We start from the raw sequence: 18,346 nt of genomic DNA, 5'->3' as shown, positions 1-18,346 counted from the left end.
TTATTCTTTGTTTAAAAATGACCCAGTTCTAATCAGAATTTTTAAATAGGCAAAATCATCCAAGGTTCCCCACACATCTCCCTTTTTTTTACTCCATTCCCCTGCCTGATCTGTACCCATTTCTGTGGGGCTAATTAGTGTGAATAACTTAATATAGTACCTATCTTAGGAGAATTTGTATTTTAAAAGAACAAAGAGAGAACAGTACTTAGTGCAAGGGGAATATATCTTCCAGTGATGGAATTTCGATTATGTGTCACCAGTTCATAGTTAGGCCTTTTGGGCCCCTTCAAATGATACCCATCATTATAGTCTATTCACTGCCTCTGCATAAGATTGAACCTGACAAGATATGTTTAGTTGAGCTTTTCTTTTAGCTGCCTACAGCTTTCAAATTTAAAAGAGGAATGTTCCATTGTTATCCTTTGAGTATTGCCCTTCATGGGATAAGGTTATTTAATCATTTACACATAAGGACAAATACCTTCATAATTTCTTTTGGCTATATAAAATTGGGAAACCTATTAGATTCTTTTTTCTTGGGTAAAGAAAAAATTATCAAGTTAAAACTATTCTTTTTTTCTCATTCTGTTTCTGGGTTATGATCAAGATTTCTTCCTTCCAACATTAACATATAAAACATTTAAACTGAAGAGTTTTGTTCATTTCTTGTCCTTTTGTGCCTTTGGCCAAGTTTTATAATCTTTTATCTATTCTTCTGAAGACAGTTTTCAAATGAACTATAATTTATTTCTGTTCTTCTTATTGAAAGAGTACCTTTATTAAAAAGAAATGAAAGGTCCTTCTCTTTTTCTTATGCTCTTTACTTTTGAAATGACTACTATTTAATTTCTCTTGGCTAATTTGAATAATTCTATCTTCTCTCCAAATTATGTATTACACTGTCCATCTTCTGTATCTTTTCCTCTATTATGTTAGTCTGTTTCCTTCCCATTTCTGGATTTCTACATTGCCCTAGGAAGTCTGCCAATATGTGTTGATGGAGGACGGGAGAGGAAAGGTAAGAGAGATTAAAGCAACCTATGATAGAAGTCCCGAGGGTAGCGTTTTCCCAGTTTTTATTCCCTTATTTTTGTCTGGAGTTTACTAAGTTCTGGAAGGATTCTTCTCTTTACTATGAAATTTTACCTTAGGGGTTTTTCAGATTCACTCAGTCTCCATTCTACTAATCATATATATTTTAGAGATGCTAAGGAAGGGAGCAATTGAATACTGAAAGATCTGCAAAGGGAGATAAGATGAAGAAACAACAAATAAGACCTAAACCAAATACAGAATAATTTAGAGATAACATGGCATATACCAAATAGCCAGTGTAACTATATTTATTGAGAGCAGACACAGTTGGACATAAAAATTTGGGAAACTATCCTTCTTAGGACCCTTCCCCTTTTAGATGAAAGAGCCATGTAGAGGTCATTCACATATGCAAACTATATCCCATTGTGAAATTCTCTAGGATATTATAATTTTTCAAAGGGCTTGTATTCTCATTTGGTATAAGGGCTGGAAAGTTCTGAAATAACTAATGCCAGAGAGGTCCAGATAAATGGAACAGCTATATTAGGTTGCATTGTTAATTGTTAATAAACTGTTATTTTGTTGGATGATGTTTAAAAGTAACTGATAGGGGCAGCTAGGTGGCGCAGTGGATAAGCACTGGCCCTGGATTCTGGAGTACCAGAGTTCAAATCCGGCCTCAGACACTTGACAATTACTAGCTGTGTGACCCTGGGCAAGTCACTTAACCCCCATTGCCCCGCCCCCCCCAAAAGTAACTGATAAAAGGTTATAAAGGGTTTGTGTAGGTTTCTTTTATGCCTTAAAAATACAAAAACAGTACAGAAGGCTTGGTGCAAATTAAAGCAACCAAATTAAAAAGAGCTATAGCAAAGTATGAGTTAATTCTCAACTAAGTAAGGACTAATTATTCAGATTTTTAATTATCTAGGCCCAGCTTTTTCCAGCTTTGTCTCCCTTGGACTTAGCTATTTTGACTACCATTAATATGTAAAGATTAGTGAAAGAGAATGGCTAAAGTCTGTTCATTTATCTACTTGTAAGTAATTTGAGCAAGAATTTTAGAGGAGTGAAAACTTTTACTAAAATAAGATTTTTGTATTTTACATATCCATCCTTTTGATATAAATAGCAAGATTATTTTCTGTAACACTTCCCATGATTGAAGCAATGTACTCGTATTTCTTAAGGGCCTTTATTTAAAATGTATAATATTGGATTTTTGGTATTTTTTTAAGCTATAAACTTTTTCTTCCTCTCTTTCATTCAAAATAGCCAAGTACTGTGCAGAGTATAAGAAACACAGTGAAAATAACTAGAAGACAATATGAGAGCATATAATAAAGTAATATACTAAGTACAATAATGTACTAAGTGTATATTTCAATGACCAGGAAATATTCTACATCTGAAATATATTGGGAGGAATAAATCATTGTTGGCTAGGATTATCGTTGAAAATTCAGTGAAAGAAGTGGGGATTGAGATAGTTTCAAGAATGACAATATAAGTAGTTTATTCAGTAAGAAGTGGTAATCATTGTATATTCATTCTTACTGAAGAGTAACACAAACAAATCCATTGTTTTAGAAAGATTAGTCTGGCAGAACACCCTACAAAAGATGTTTGGGAAGGGCATGGACTGTAGCACAGAAACCAGCTAGGAATCTTGGAGGTATTGTGACAAAGGAAATGAAGGTAAAGGAATGAATTTGAGAATTTGAAGAGAAAATAAATAGGACACAGTAACAGACTAAATATAGGAGTAGAAGGGATGCAAGGAATAGAAAGTGATTCTTAGCTTGAGCATGATTGATTGATAGACATCCACAAATCTATACCACCAAGCTTGTAGATGATGCATTTATATTTAAACATTGTGTGTGAGGTTATTGGGGGGAGAAGGCATTTGGTAATATGGGGCTCTGGGGATCAGGGCTCAGCTTTAGAGTTATCAGTTTAAAGGAGTCATATTTGAGAATGGAAGATTTCACTAGGGAAGAAAATGTAGAGATAAAAAAACCAAGAACAGCGATTAGGGGTTTGCCTGGGTATGGGAAGAAAAGTTAGCTAAGAATATAGATATTGAGCCAAAATCTAAATATTAGAAAGAACTTTATAATAAAATTTAGAGCCATCCCAAAATGGAATGGATTGCCTAGTGAGATAGTGAGCTACCCCATCATGGGAATCATTTGTTCAAGTAGAGAATATAACACACGTGTTAGGGGTGTCGTAGGAAGAATTTTTGTATTGAGTAGCAAGTTCAACAATTTATTTGAAGCCAGAAAACATTTATTAAGGACATATTATGTGAAGATTGGGTAATACAGGAATTCTCTCATTATCATTTCAAATGTGTGACCTGAGATGCCACACATTATATATCCCTTTTTACCATTTGAAATATTGCTGATATACATTCAGAAAAGAATGGAGTTTTCATATAGAGGCTGTGTTGAAGTTTATTTTTGCATGATCTATGGAAAAAAGAATTTATAAATTGAATTAATAGAGAAATATAAGTGACATACAGCATATGTTTAACTTGTTTAAGAAAAACAACTATTTAAATCACTTAAATACATCATTTATAGGCAAATGGATGCAGTAATTTCACCAAGACCTCTTGTTGGAAATTTAAATAAATTATAGCTTGCCAGAGCTGGTAAAAACATATTTTCCTAGATAAGCAAAAAACTTTAAACTGAAAAGGAAAGGGAAGGGAAAACTGCATATAGATAGTCACCAAGCTAAATGTAGTACAAAATAGATACAGTGTACCACACAAATGACAGTGTCAGGAGATTTCAAAGAATTCAAACAGGGGAAAAGTTAGGATCTTGTGACCTAAAAATCCACAGAAAAAGTCACCCTAAACAAGATGGTAAGCACTAAAGAATGAAAATTCTAAAGACATAAGGAAAGATACAGCTGAGGAAAAGGGAAAATTTTCTAAAGAGACTAGTATGGGTACACAGTGAACTTGTCAATTAACAGATTTTTTAAAAGAAAGTGAGATAAAGGGTGAATAGAAAATAATAATGGCATATCCTATAAAAATAGTGTGATGAAGGACTTGGGCCAGGGGGAAGGCTAAGGAAAGATTATTTATTTTGCTTTTCTAAGGTACACTGGGAGCAATGGGGAAAGTAGCATAGCTAACATTTAAGTCAGTAAAACCAGGGGTCAGCTCCGCTCCTGACACATGTTGTGTGACTCCAGACAAGTCACTTAAACTCCCAGTACCCCAGACATCTCTCTAAGGCTATAAATTGGGGGAAGTATAATTAGATAGCATTCTGTCTTTTTGAATCTCAGTTTTGCTTGTTTCAGTCATCATCTTCTAGTACTCTGAAGTGTTCTGTAGGTGTCCTACTATAATAAAAGGATATCACAATAAGCAAAACATTGCCCCAACACTAAGCTTACCCCAAACCTTCTAGGATTTTTCCTCTTAGAAGTTAGATGCAAGAGTACAAATATAATTGTATTGTTGTTTATTTGTCTTCTTTAAAACAGTTTAGTTTCCCCACAAGGTGAGACCCATACCCTGATCTTAATCATTTCAAGATAAAATCCTCCCAGCAGGCCCTCTAACAAGGCATTTGCAGAAAAATGGAAAGACAGGTGCTGGGGAAACTGATTTATTGGAAGCAAAAAAAAAAAAACAACTATGCAGAAAAAACAAAACTCAAGGCATGAAGACTATGATGATCAACAAAGTTAGTGAGTAGAGTTAGTAACAACTGCTTTCTCCTACATTTCCCATGATTCAGGTTTTGCTGATTCTAACCAATATTTCTCTTTAATTTGAATTTTGAAAATTTTACTATATTTGCTTACATGTAATTATTTTAGTAGGGAGGGTTATATGACAGCATTCGAGATTAATACCTTCTTTTGAGATGCCATTTAGTTTTCATTCATAGCTCACCAAAATGTAATCTGTTATGTGCTGCCAAATTCTGCCCACTTGAGTAGGAGGCATCTCCATTTGGCATTTTCAAATGGTTCATTGTGATTGGGAATTCCTGTCTTCAGTCTGTATTAGGGTTTGGGTTTTTTTGGGGTTTTTTGGTTTTGTTTTGGGGGGGGGTTTGGTTTTGCTTCATTATAGGACTATTTTGTTTGTTCTTTGGGAGTATTTATAAGACTATACCTGGTTTTTTTGTTTGTTTACCACCCATGGATAAATAATGAGGAGAGAAGTTAGAATTTAAGATTGAAGCAAAATCTTAACATTTTATATGGTGATATGGGATGCATGCCTACAGTAGGGGTAAAAGGGAAAAAACCCATTTCTTCTTATTAACAAAGGTAAGGGTTTTAATTTGATAATTGAAAATAATTTTTTTCCCCTCAGTAACAGAGTAGGTATAATCAAGCTGATTTGGTTAATGGAAAGCTTCATGAAATAAAACTTAACAAATCCCTTAAAAGATATGTAGCCTTAAAATAGTGAAATTGATTTTCAAGTGTGAATCAAGGTTAGCCTCTTTACTTTTATTGTCAGACCTTGTTCATCTGTCTATAGCATCATATCTATATTAGCATTACAAATGCCTATTAAACTTCTAAAGTATAATATTGATTTGTCAGAGGATTTTTTTTCTCTCAATCCTTCTTTCTTTCCCAAATCTTTCTCTGGTCTATTCTTTACATTCTCTTTAGAAATCTCTTTTTTCTTCCTTTCTACTTCTAGCCCTCTTCTGTACTTGATGCTCTTTCAATAAGGTAGGTAAAAGAATACCTCAAAACATGCAATATTAGGTATATTGGAAAAATAATATTTTATCACAAACATATAAGATTTTAAATAAAAGACTTCACTGAGCTCTTGTATAGTAATATAAATATATGCAATAGATAGTAGTTTAAAATGTCTGAGAGCTGTCAGCATGTTAGTGGCCTGCAGGGCCACAGTATGGCCAGTAGTGATTTAGTAAATAAACTCAGAGATAGGAGAAATAATTTACCCTTGACTGGGTGTAGTCATTCTGCTTTTTTAAAAAAGTAGACTAGGGGGGTAGCTAGGTGGTACAGTGGATAAAGCACTGGCTCTGGATTCAGGAGGACCTGAGTTCAAATGTGGCCTCAGACACTTGACACTTACTAGCTGTGTGACCCTGGGCAAGTCACTTAACCCTCATTGCCCCGCCCCCCCCAAAAGACCAAAAAGGTAGAATATTTACTATTTATATTTACTTTTCATTATTTACATAGTTATATTTTTTTATTAACTCTAAAAAGCATCAAAAGTACAAGTAAATTATAAAGGAAAAAGCTACTATACATGCTTTTCTTGTTTAAGGAAATGTTTCAAAACAAGTAATGAAAAAATGATTTTTGTTATGTAATGTTTAAAATTATGTTCATTTTAAGTGGATGCATTTGCTTAGAATATTTTCACTGTCCAGAATTTTAATCCCTGCAGCAAGAGAAGAAAAAAAATTTTTTTTTAATTGCTTCTAAGTATGCAAGATTACTCTTAGATCTTCTTTGGTACTAAGTTGCTTATCAGACTTAGACATGTATGATTGTTTTTGTGACGTATTTTCCAGAAGATAGCCTTAGTGTATTAGCCCAAAATTTATGTTAATTTTTTAAGTTGGGGTTAGAGAAGCAAAAAAGGAGACTAATATAAACATGGCAAATGGAAAATGTCCAATTTGATTATTAGGCCGTTACCTGCAGCTGATGAGCTCCAAAAAGAGCGAAACCAATTAGGTCCTGCAGTACTGGCTTTAGCATAGATAAAAAATCTTGGTCCTTCTTAAGATTACTCTCAGCTTTTTTTTTTGGTATGTCACTTATTGTACTATACTTGTGTGTGTGTGTGTGTGTGTGTGTATTTTAGGCAGTTAAATTAAACACAGGTTCTTGTTTTAGAAAAGTTATCTATTAAATGTAGAAAATCTATGTACATGTCCATTAGTCAATCTATTTAGAGTCAGTGAAAATACCTCCCATAAAGACTTTGTAAAAGAGTTATCTATAAATTTGCTTAGAGGCAATTCAAAAACATATTCCTACAATTGTATAAATACTGAGTTACTGCCCAAAACCATAGAAAACAAATCTCTCTGAGATTTGTTCTTAATTCAAATTTGGTTTTCATTTTCAGACTATTAACTATCATACTTAGGATGGGTGTAGTTGACTTAGTAAAATCAGTTGTTGTTTTGGATATATTCATGCCATGGAGTCTGATTCTTTTGCTTTTTGTATTTTTAGTTCCATTATAATATCCTTTTTACTAGCTACTAATCATACCAGAGAAAAGCTTAAATTCTGGTTTTTGTAATTACTTTCATTCTCAAGGCCAATTATCTTGTTTGGAGATGTTACCACAGGAGAAAAAAAAAAAACCTAAGAAACTGAGTTCTTGGTCTAAAACACATAATGTCAGCTATACAAGAAATTTAACTATATCTGTGAAATGCAAGCAATTTTCTTCAACGTAGTTAAGGCAGAATATTTTAAATAGTCTTCAGAATAAAAGTATAAAATATTTATGAACTTATTATTCTTCCCTTCTGTGGACTGTAGCTAACATTCATTCTTTAATCATCACATTACTGAAGGTACCAAAAAGTTTTACACATTTTTAAATGTATGCTATTTCCATTATTTAAATGGATGATCAAACGGGGAGAAGAGGATCTGGAATGGCTGAGATTTCAAGGGGAGAAAGGCACTAGACAAAGGAGGAACTGGGACAAGTGAGAAAAGTAAGAAGAGTTGGAAAAGGAGAACAGTTGAGTTGGTTGGTGAAAGAAACAAAAAAACCCCAAACAAACAGCAGCACATAGATATTGAGGTAAGGAAGTTATGCCAATATAGTCTTAGTCCAAGTTGTTACTATTAGCCCAGTCTCTCTTCAAATGAGTATTATTTAAAGGAATTATTATGATCAGAACAGGTCTTAAGAACGTCACCTGTATCTCCACTTCCATTGACTAAGAGATTTTTTTCCTTCTGTTAGCTTCCTTTAGGTGAGCCCAAATATTTAATTGGATTATAGGTTTACAGATGGCAACATTTTGTGGCATTTATATAAGTATTAGGAAAATATCTCTGGAAACAGATGGTTCTAGGAGCACAAGAACAAATGCTGTATTGCTGCCTATGTGGAACATAATTGAAGTCTTATTCTTGAAGCTATCAGGTCAGTGTTCTGTTGAGATCAAAACATTCAGTCAAATGCTGAGTTTTACTGAGGTGGGTATTGGAAATAAAACAAAACATTCTACCCTTATACAAAATCATTGTGGATTCATACCTGGGATGCTGAGTAGTACTCTAGCCTAGAAAAAAGCAACTAAGGTGATCAAAAGTATCTTGGTTATTTAGAGGAACTGAGTTATCATTACAGACAGGTTATAGACGAACCTGGCTTTTTGTCACATTTTGCTGGAGATTTTCATTAAGTAGAGCAGAAAAAAGGATTATTTTAGTTTCCGTGTAAATTTTTTTAAAAGAGAGACAGCATAGGATAGTAGATAACCAGCCTCTAAGACAAGAAGTCCTAGGTTCAAGTCACATTTCTGACAATACAGTCTTTTAACCCTGGCCAAGTTGTTCCCAGTGTCTCTAATGCTTGTGAGTTATGGAGGAGTCACAGATCTGCAATAGTAAGAGTTTCCTCCTTGGAGTTGCCTGTACTAATGAAATCACAAGCCTGTGTAAATAATAATAATAATAATAATAATTGTTATTATTACTATTATAACCATTTTAAAATCAACATAAACCTGCAGTTTCGTTTTTCTACCACCATTTGAGGCACTGATGCATATATACTATGGTAAAGAGCAGCATCTGTTTTACCTAGGCTAGATTGGTTCCTTTCAGGAGATAAGAAGTCTATCCTCAGGATTTGGTTGGTTTAGGGAACTAGGGTGTGAACCATTGACATGGTTTTTTTGTCACTTGAGGCATAAAAAACCTAGTCTAGAGGGATTTGATGTCCCTGAAGTTTCACAAAATTCCCATTTCCGTATCTTTCTCACCCCAGTATTGCCACCATGGATAGTGTGCTTTTGCACTATCCTACAGAGGGGAACAGCAACCACTTTAAATCAGTGATTGTATCCTTTTTAATCTTGTATTGTATTAAGTACATTGTAAAATGAGATGGAGAAGGGAATGACAAACTACTCCATTATCTTTGCCAAGAAAATTCCAAATGGAGTCACAAAGAGTAGGATACAAAAAAAAACAAACCAAAACAAAAAAAATCCTGAACACATTTACTTTTATTGAATTTTACATGTTCCATGCATTCTCATCCCAAGCCTGAATCACTGGACTGGCTTGAGCTAGATACAGCCCAGAACATATGGCATTATTTAGTAAGATTGACCCTATGGCTGATCTTGTGGCTTAAGTTGGAAAAGGAATATGGGAAGGCCAGATAAGGTAGGTGGCTGCTGATAGAATGAGGGGTCTTCTATTGACCCTGTAGGATTAGACTAAGGATGATAACAGGATAAGTAAAGGCATATATCACAGGCTTATATACCCTGGCCCTTGCTCAGTTTTAGGAAGGCTGAATCACCAGCATAAGGAAAATGAAAGTAAATTGTCTTGGCACATTCAGCAATTAGAGGTAGATGTGGATGTACTTTTGGTTTTTTATGTATCGTGTCTTGAAAAGAGATTCTTAAAAACTTAACGGCATAGGCAGAGGGGTGATACTGATGGGAATGAGGACCAATAAATTGTTGGTGGGAGAATATAGTCTCAAACAATAAGGTCTAACTGGAAAATTTGTTAATTCCATCTGAGCAAAGAGATGGGAATGGGAATTAGGATGAGAACTAGGAACCCAAACCTGATGATAAAAGAACCTTAGATTTATACTATTACTAACCCCAAGGAATGACTTTCTCCACAGGCACAGGAGGATTGGAGGAGGGGTGGGTGGGGTTTCACCACCAAACAACTTGGAAAGTTGCAGGAGAAGTTCAAACAGCATTGAGTCATTACAACAACAAATGGTAGGAAAATGGTTCAATGGGGCCAATGTAGGACTCAGCTGCTTGATTCTATCTGCTTAGGGAATTAGAGAAAATTTAGTTTTATGAAGTCAGATGAATCAAAGTCAGATGGGGATTGTCCTTTGTCCCTTTTTGGGTAGCTAAGATTGGGAATTCTTCATGCTTGGCCCCATAAAGATGAGTTCCCTTTGTAGCTGGTTCTCCAGTGGGACTAAGCAAGGGAGGGAGTGAAATTCCTAAAAGAAATGGGTTTGGTGGATTTCATATGCTGTTCCACCAAGGCTTCATATACCTTATGACCAGTTAGTAGCAATTAAATCCCATCTTTTGGGGAATTCCACATTTGAATATCAGGCTTTAGCTTTGGGCCTCCCCAGCCACACCACTGAACAGGTTTGTTCCACCAACTGGTGAAATTTGAGCTGGAGATTGGTACAGCTGTAGCTACTGCGCATGTAGCCATCCATATAAGTATATGCTATGAGGAAGGCAGTGGGCAGAGGGGGACGATACTTTCTCCTTTAATAAGCTTTGGATGTGGCTTTTGAAACAAGTGATTGATAAGAAGATAATTATTGGTCTATGGGAGTGTGAAACTATTGGGAATTCTAAGATCAGAGCAATGAGATCCTTCTGTTCCACCCAAACTTAATCCAATAGGTCATGTATTCAGCACATATATTCCAAACACTGTGCTAATGGTGGAGGATACAAAGAAAAGCAAAATTATACCTGGACCTCAGGGAGTTCACATTTTAATGGGGGAGACAACATATAAATACCTACATATGTACAAGATACATATGGATTAGATGGAAGGTGACCACAGAGGAGAAGGCACTAGCAGTTAGGTGATGGGAGGACATATTGAAAGTAGGATTTGAGCTGAGTCTTGAAGGAAGACAGGGATACTGAGAGTTAGAGTTGAGGAAAGGGAACATTCCAGATATGATGTGACAGCTAGTGCAAAGGCAAGAAGACTGAAATGAAGTATTGTATATAAGGAGCATGAAGAAGGCCAGTGCATAGAACGTGGAAGGGAGTTTTCCCGAAGACTATAAATGTAGGAAGGGGCCAGGTTTTGAAAAGCTTTAAATGCCAAACAGAAGAGTTTATGCTTAATCCTAAAGGTAATAGGAAGCCACTGGAGTTCATTGAGCAGGGCCAGAGCCCCCATTCCACTTGGTCATTCCAGGCTACCCAAATCTTTGTATCTAGACTTGAGGTTCTCCCAGGACTGATTATTCTAACTGTAAAACAGATATATGTTTGGGTCACGATAGTTTAGAAAGGGGAAGGGGTTGCCAAATATATAAAGGTAAAGGGTTCTTGAATATTAAAAGTCTAGCCTCAACAGGCCCACAGGAGTACCTCAATTTCTACTGGGGATTTTTGGGAAGCAGACCGTGGAGGGAAAGCATATCCTTATTTAGCTGGAAGTTCTCCTCCATCCTGTCTGGGCCAGAGTTGTGGTGGCCAATAAGAATGAGTATATTATGGGAATGGATATTAAAAGTTTTGAGGAGTTAGACCTTATATGGATAATAATTTTTATTCTTGTTACCAGTCATAGGACCAACAACATTAAATAAAATGGTGTTCTGGGTGAGAATGGGGGTAAAATACTGAAATATATCTCTTTCCTAGTAATAGAAATGAAGGAGACTGGAATACTTCACTATCCCAGCTCTTCCCATGGGTAAGGCAGAAGGCTGATTCTGATATTAAACTATTTTCAAAGAGCCCATCTGACTTTAGAGTTGGAAGGAGCTATGGTAGAAACAAGGACATCAGGTCAACACTGAGAAAAAAATGGGTAAATGTTTTCAGATGATTAGACTAGTCAAATGTCAAGCAGTGAAAAGTAAAAGTGGGAACTAAGATAAGGATTCTTGTATCTGGAAAGATAGGAGTATGATCAAAATCTAAATTATGAAGGGTCTGGAGGGAAACAGTGGTCAGACATTATCAAGTTCAGTAGAGTAGAATTATGTACCCTTTTATTCATTAAAGAGGTAAATTTAGAACAAATAAGAGGAAGTGCCACTTTATGTAGTGGAAGCAAAGCTGTTACATTCTTTGGTCCAAGAGGTGCCATGGTTTGAAAATATAAATAGGTTCAAAATAAATTTAAATGAATTTATGCAGCAACTTCATGATAAAAATCATTAAGGGAAATTTTGGGTTTGGAAGTGGGAGGGATGGACAGGAAACATCCCTGGTCTTTTAGGTTGGCATCAAGGAAAAAAGTCATGTCCTTCCTTAAATTCTCTGATGAACCTTTTTTAGACTGTATGAATCCTGAATCTAGCTTCACATGGTTTAAGAGGCCTTATGCATTAGTGGAAATAATGCTATACTTTTAAGGAAATATCCAAGTTCAAATCCCACCTCAGACATTTACTAGTTGCTTGACAGTTGCACTTTTCTCCAGGGTCCATTCCCTGATAGACGTTGCTATACCTTTCTAGGGAACATGATTGTGTCACAATGGTATAAAGCAGTGGGTTTGTAGTTAGAGAACCTGACCTGGGTTTGAATCCCAGCTCTGCAACTTAACTACTAGAATGAGGGGGCTACATCAGATGACTGTCAGGGTCCTTTCCAGCACTAAATAGTGTGAACTTCTCCTCTTCAGCTTCCTCATCTTTAAAATGAGGATAATAATTCTTGTAATAACTACCTCAGATTTGTGGTAAAGATCAACTGATGTACTGTGTGGAAAACTGTATAAACATGTCAACTATTATTATTTCTTATCTTAAGGATAAGTATCAAGAATCCAGATTAACAAACTACAGGACTATTAGAGGGACTTGAATGGCAAATGGTAATGATATGAACAGTACAAAAGACTTGTCACTTCAGAGGGAAGCAAAGAAATAGCAATTTTGTACATAAAAGAGAAGCAATATAGACTATGTAACTTGGAAAAAATATAAAACTATCAGCAAAACTTAATTCCACTATTTACAGAGACAAAAATCAAAGGAAATGTCATCTCACACTTTATAGGGAAGAAATCTGCTAACAGATGACTGAAGAGGCCAAAGTTTTTAATAGTTTTCTCATGAAAAAGTTAACAAAAACCACATAAGCAGAATCAGTTCCAACTGATGAGAGAATGAAAAGTCAAATTAGAAGAGGAAATAAATGAAAACTACTTTTAAAAATAAAAAGCACTATATTCAAACCAGCTGTATTAATATAGATTAGCATTATTGGAGGAAATGAACAACATTAAATATTTTTCTTCCTACCACGTTTTGTTTGCAGAGATCTCTGACCCATTGCCCTAAATAAATCCGTTGGTTCTTCTTTACTGCAAGGCTTTGTTTAAAGTCATGCTGAGTCTTTTCTTTCAAATAACTCTGTCATACATCATATTTGTGGTTTTATTATAGTTACAAGGCAAAGTCCTCTTGCCTTCATTTTCTTTCTTCAACTATAAAACTTTTCTAATTTCCATTTGCTTTTTGCCTTTAGGCGTATTATTTGTCTTAGCTTTACTCTTCTATATCAGGGCCTTTTGAAGTTCAGCTAATAAACCATTGCCATCAACGTGTCTTTGTGGATCTTGCTCTTGAGTTTGTTGTTGTATCTCTGTTGTTGCTTTTCCCATCTTTACATTTCATTTATAGTTCATTTACATTCTTTAACTTTAGTATAGCATTCTAAAAAAAAAGAGCACAGGACTGAGAGGAAAGGTGGGTCTTGGTGACAACCCTGCCAATAATGATCTGTATAACTTTGGGCAACTAGTCAAGTATTCATTAAGTGCTTACTATGTGCTTAGATCCTGGATAAAGCACTTAACCAGTCTAGACCTCTGTTTGTTCATCTGAAAAATTCTGGACTATACAGAATGATTTCTCAGGTTTCTTCCAGCTCTAACGGTCAATGAAATACATGTTTCTACAAGTGTCTAAAATATTTGCATTCAGTCCTCTTCTTTATAATATTTTATGTGAATTTCTATGATTTATAAGATTATGCAGGAGTACTTTGGTGTAAATTATTCCTTTAATTGACCTGTATATAGTTTCCATTATGTTGTAATAAAACTACCTCAGTTTCTTCATGTACAAAATGAGAGTTTCATTAAGATCATCTCTAAGCTCCCTGCTATTGCTACAACTTTTTTAAAATCCCATTATGATACCTATCTTTATACATGGATTTGAAAAGAGTATGGTTTAAATCAAGCTGCTAAAAATAACCAAGTATAGTAAAAATCTGATAGAACATAGCCTTAAGGTAAGTGATAGCTCTGGCCTGTACCCGTGTTTAAAATTCTTGTTATCCATCTTCATTTGTTAAATGTTTTTAATATAAAGTTTTGGATCTAAGATATAGCTAAATATTTTATTACTTTCATGTCATTTATGAAATAGAATAAATTAGCATGATATTAATGTGCAAAGTTGTGAGACCTATTTCAGAAATTTCATACTATTATTAATTACTGGGATTTGTTTTTATTTACAGAATGCCCTTTTCAGTTGCATTAGCCGAAATGAAAGTAAGTATTTTATCTAAAGTTATACAACAAAAAATAAAAGCAGTTCAGAAAACACTATTTAAGTGCTATTTATATTGTCAGAAGCCTTAATGCTGTTGTTAAGATCAAAAATTAAAATGAATGTGCAGTAACAGGATTCTTTTCATGATCAAAATTCAAATGTGTTAGCTTATTAGGCCATATTTTCTCTGGGGAACTCAGAGCAATGATATTTATAATATCTTTTTGCCCTAAAAATAGATCTTTGAAGGAGAAAGCATGCAAGTATTAGAAAAAGACTATTTAGAGGTAATTAATGAATAAATAAGATCATTCTCAAAAGCTGAACCTATCCTCTCTTGAAGAATGCTTCCTATAACACTTGGTGTTCTCAGGTGGTCTTTTCCACCACAGTACTCTAAAGGTCAACTTTTAAAAATATATATTTTTCCTTTATTCCTTTTATTTATTTTCTAACTTGGTTTTTTCTTCCTCCCAAGTGACCTGTCTCCTACCTTTGCCACTAGCATAGTGTTACTGGTTGCAGGCTAAAGGAATGAAGGCTGTCGTACTGATCATTCTTCTGGACAAGTGGTTCTCAAAGTGTGATCCAGGTTCCTCACTGGCCCCCACCCCCGCCCCTCTCCCTGAGACCTTTTCAGGGTGTCTGCAAAGTCAAAACTATTTTAATAAAAATAGTAAGATTTTAATTTCTAAAGCAAAGCTCTTTGGGGAGGAATCCTCAGTAATTTTTAAGAGTATAAAGAGTTCCTAAGACCAAAAAGTTTGAGAACCATTGCTAGATACCTCTCTAACGTTCTTTTAGAGGCTCACATCACCCTTGATTTTTCTGAAGAATAATGAATGCAGAATAGTGTGATGCTGCAATTTAATATTCTGCAAAGGAAAAAAATCCATAAGTTAACAAATTATGTATTTCACCTATCCACAGGTCACAACCTTAGCTATACAAGATATAGCTAACAATCAATAAGCAAAAAGCCCTTGAGAAGCCAAAATAGCTGTCTCAAAACTCAAGTCTCATGGGAGATAAGCAGGCCCTAATTCAGAGACTATTTTTATTTTAAACACAATTCTAACAAGCCTAGTTATCTGGTTTCCCAGTTCATGCAAATTAGAAGCATTCAATTAGAAATAGAGAAAGGTTTTGTTACAATAATAACAGTAAACAAGTATAGCTAGTAGCTGCTACCGAGAGGAAAAACTATAAAAAGCAGATCTGTGAGTCAGTATTGAGTTATATAGTTCTGAACACCAGGGGGCAGGGATGTGCATAATGTATTTTAGAAAAACTAATTTCATTGCTTTTTCTAAAAAGTGCTTTGGTGTTTAAAACAGTAGGTTTTAGTTATTTAGAAAATTCACTTATGTGTGGAATGCTTCATTCATTACTCAAGAATCCCAGATAAATGAGGCATTATTAAATCAGTTTTTCACCTACAAAGTACTTGTACCTATACCTTCTCTTAGGAAAAAGGAAATAAAAGGGAGTAAAAGAGAATGAGTTCAGTTTTAGACATATTGAGTTTGAGATGTCTCTGGCACATCCAGATATAAATGTCCAGTAGGCAATTGGTGATATAGGATTGAAACTCAGAGGAAAGACTGGAGCTGGATGTGTGTGTGTGTGTGTGTGTGTGTGTGTGTGTATAGAAGTAGGAGTCATCAGTCTACAGATGATTATTAGATCTACGAGAGCTGATAAGGTCACCAAGAATGCAGAGAGAAGAGTAGGGGGCCTAGGACAGCTTCAAGGAACACTTATAGTTGGGTGTGACAGGGATGATGATCCAGCAAAAGAAAGTGAGGAGTAATCAGTTGGGCAGGGGGAGAATCAAGATTGTAGTGCCATAAGAGCCCATAAAGGAGAGAATATTAAGGTCAGTAGTTTCAAATGCATCAGATAGGTCAAAAAAGATGAGGACTGAGTAAACATGATTTAATTTGACTGTTATGAGATCATTGGTAATTGTTGAGAGAGTAGAATCTGTTGAGATTGGGAACCAGTTGAAAAGGATTTTGAAGTGGATTCAAGAAGAAGCAGGGTCACTGAGTATGGGTTTTTTAACCTTTTTAGGAGTTTGGCTGAGAAAGAAAAAAGAAATATAGAACGATAGCTTGACGAGATGGTTGGATCCAGTGAAGCTTTTTAAAAATTGGGGCAAACTTAGGCATTTTGATGGCAGTTGGGAAGAAACCAATAGATAGGGAGAGATGAAGAGGGTCAATGATTGAGGCTGCAGTCTGTTGAAGAAGCCAAGAGGGTGATAGGATCCAGTTCATATGTAGAGGGAGTGGCCTTGGCAAGAGGGGCCATCTTCTTGTTAGAAACTGGGGAAAAGGAGGACAATATAGGAGATGATGGTCAGGGTGGGGTTGAGATAAAGAGAAGGGAATAAGAGGGAGCTCCTGTTGTATGGTCTCAATTTTCTCAGTAAAGAGGCAAAGTCCTTGCTGAAAAAGAGGAAGGGAGGTGGAAGAAGCTTGAAGAGAGAAGAGAAAGTTTGGAAATGCTTTTGTGGAAAGTGAAATAAGGAATCAATTAGGAAAGAATAAGCAAAACATCTTTGAAAGATTTAAGAAATGTGACCAATGCAGTGACCAGTCGTGACTGAAGAAACTATGCTGAAAACCTCTTGGCAGAGAGGTAATGGACTAGAGGTGCAGAAGGAGACATTTTCAAACAGTAAACAATTTGATCTGTTTTGCTCGACTATACTGACTTGTTACAAGGAAGTTACAATAATTCAAAATAAGAGAGTCAAAACATTTTAAAAATAAACAAGAGAAGGGGCAGCTAGGTGGTACAGTGGATAGAGCACGAGTCCTGGAGTCAGGAGGACCTGAGTTCAAATCCAGCCTCAGACACTTGACATTTAGTAGCTGTGTGACCTTGGGAAAGTCACTTAACCCTCATTTCCCAACCAAAAAAAAAAAAACCACACACACACAACAACAAAAAATAAACAAGAGAAGAAGGAAGTTCTGAAAGGGATATAGACAAGAATGGCATTTGTTACTGTTGCATTGAATTTAATATCTTTGTTTTTTAAAAGACCAAACTCAAAAAAACAAAACAAAAAATTCAAAAAAATTTTTTAAAAGACCAAACTGTAATAGAAACTTATAGCTTTATATACTGTTGTTCTTTGTATATGGAAGCATTAGTGTTTGTGGGTTTTTAAGTTCATAATAAAAATCGGTTTTGGGTGATTACTGAGTAGCTGAGCCAAAACAACAGGTACTAGTTACTGTTTCTTGGAAGTACACCAGGAACTATACCACTCTTCACTTAGCTTATACTTAAAGATCTCTAACATTTGGTTTGATTTTTTTATTAATTATTTCTAAAGGTTAGATAGTATAAACCAGAATCTTGTCCTAGTTGCTACTTTACATTGTTCCTTGGCTTTCCTGCTGAGCCTCCCCACTCTCCCATTACCCAGTTCTAGTAAGTAGCTTACTTTTTGAATATGACAAACATTAAGTGATAAGTCTATTGTAAGGCTCGCCCCCCAACACCCTAACATTTCTTTATTATCTACATCATATACCCTTGCTAATTATCTGAATTTTAACACCCTTTCCTTTATTTTATCCTTGCTTCACTGACTCCCAACAAGAAAAAAAATCCCTCTTAGGTTCATCATCTGTCCAGAGATCCCTCCTGTATTTATCCCTTGCAACTTTCCTCTGCTAAATCTTATGCCTCCCCTCTTCAACCCCTACTTTGTCTTTTGATTCTTCCCAAGTCCCCCAGGCCTAGTATTTCCAATTC

At 35.3% G+C, this 18,346-nt stretch overlaps 1 protein-coding gene across 2 annotated transcripts in view; it reads left to right on the top strand.

The window, feature by feature from the left end:
* The window catches only part of RECK (reversion inducing cysteine rich protein with kazal motifs), a 78,557-nt gene that overhangs the window by 21,856 nt on the left and 38,355 nt on the right, over positions 1-18,346 (top strand). Inside the window, exons 7-8 of one of the 2 annotated variants that reach the window (XM_043975561.1) lie at positions 980-1,021; positions 14,535-14,568. In XM_043975561.1, coding sequence (XP_043831496.1) covers positions 980-1,021; positions 14,535-14,568 — 76 coding nt within the window. The remainder of the gene's footprint in view (positions 1-979; positions 1,022-14,534; positions 14,569-18,346) is intronic. The other variant, XM_043975560.1, reaches the window with a different exon arrangement.

The sequence above is a fragment of the Dromiciops gliroides genome, chromosome 1 (genome assembly GCF_019393635.1).
Source record: "Dromiciops gliroides isolate mDroGli1 chromosome 1, mDroGli1.pri, whole genome shotgun sequence".
Taxonomy (NCBI): Eukaryota; Metazoa; Chordata; class Mammalia; order Microbiotheria; family Microbiotheriidae; genus Dromiciops; species Dromiciops gliroides.
Note: the sequence above shows the minus strand (reverse complement) of the source record. Positions and strands in the feature narration are given on the sequence as shown.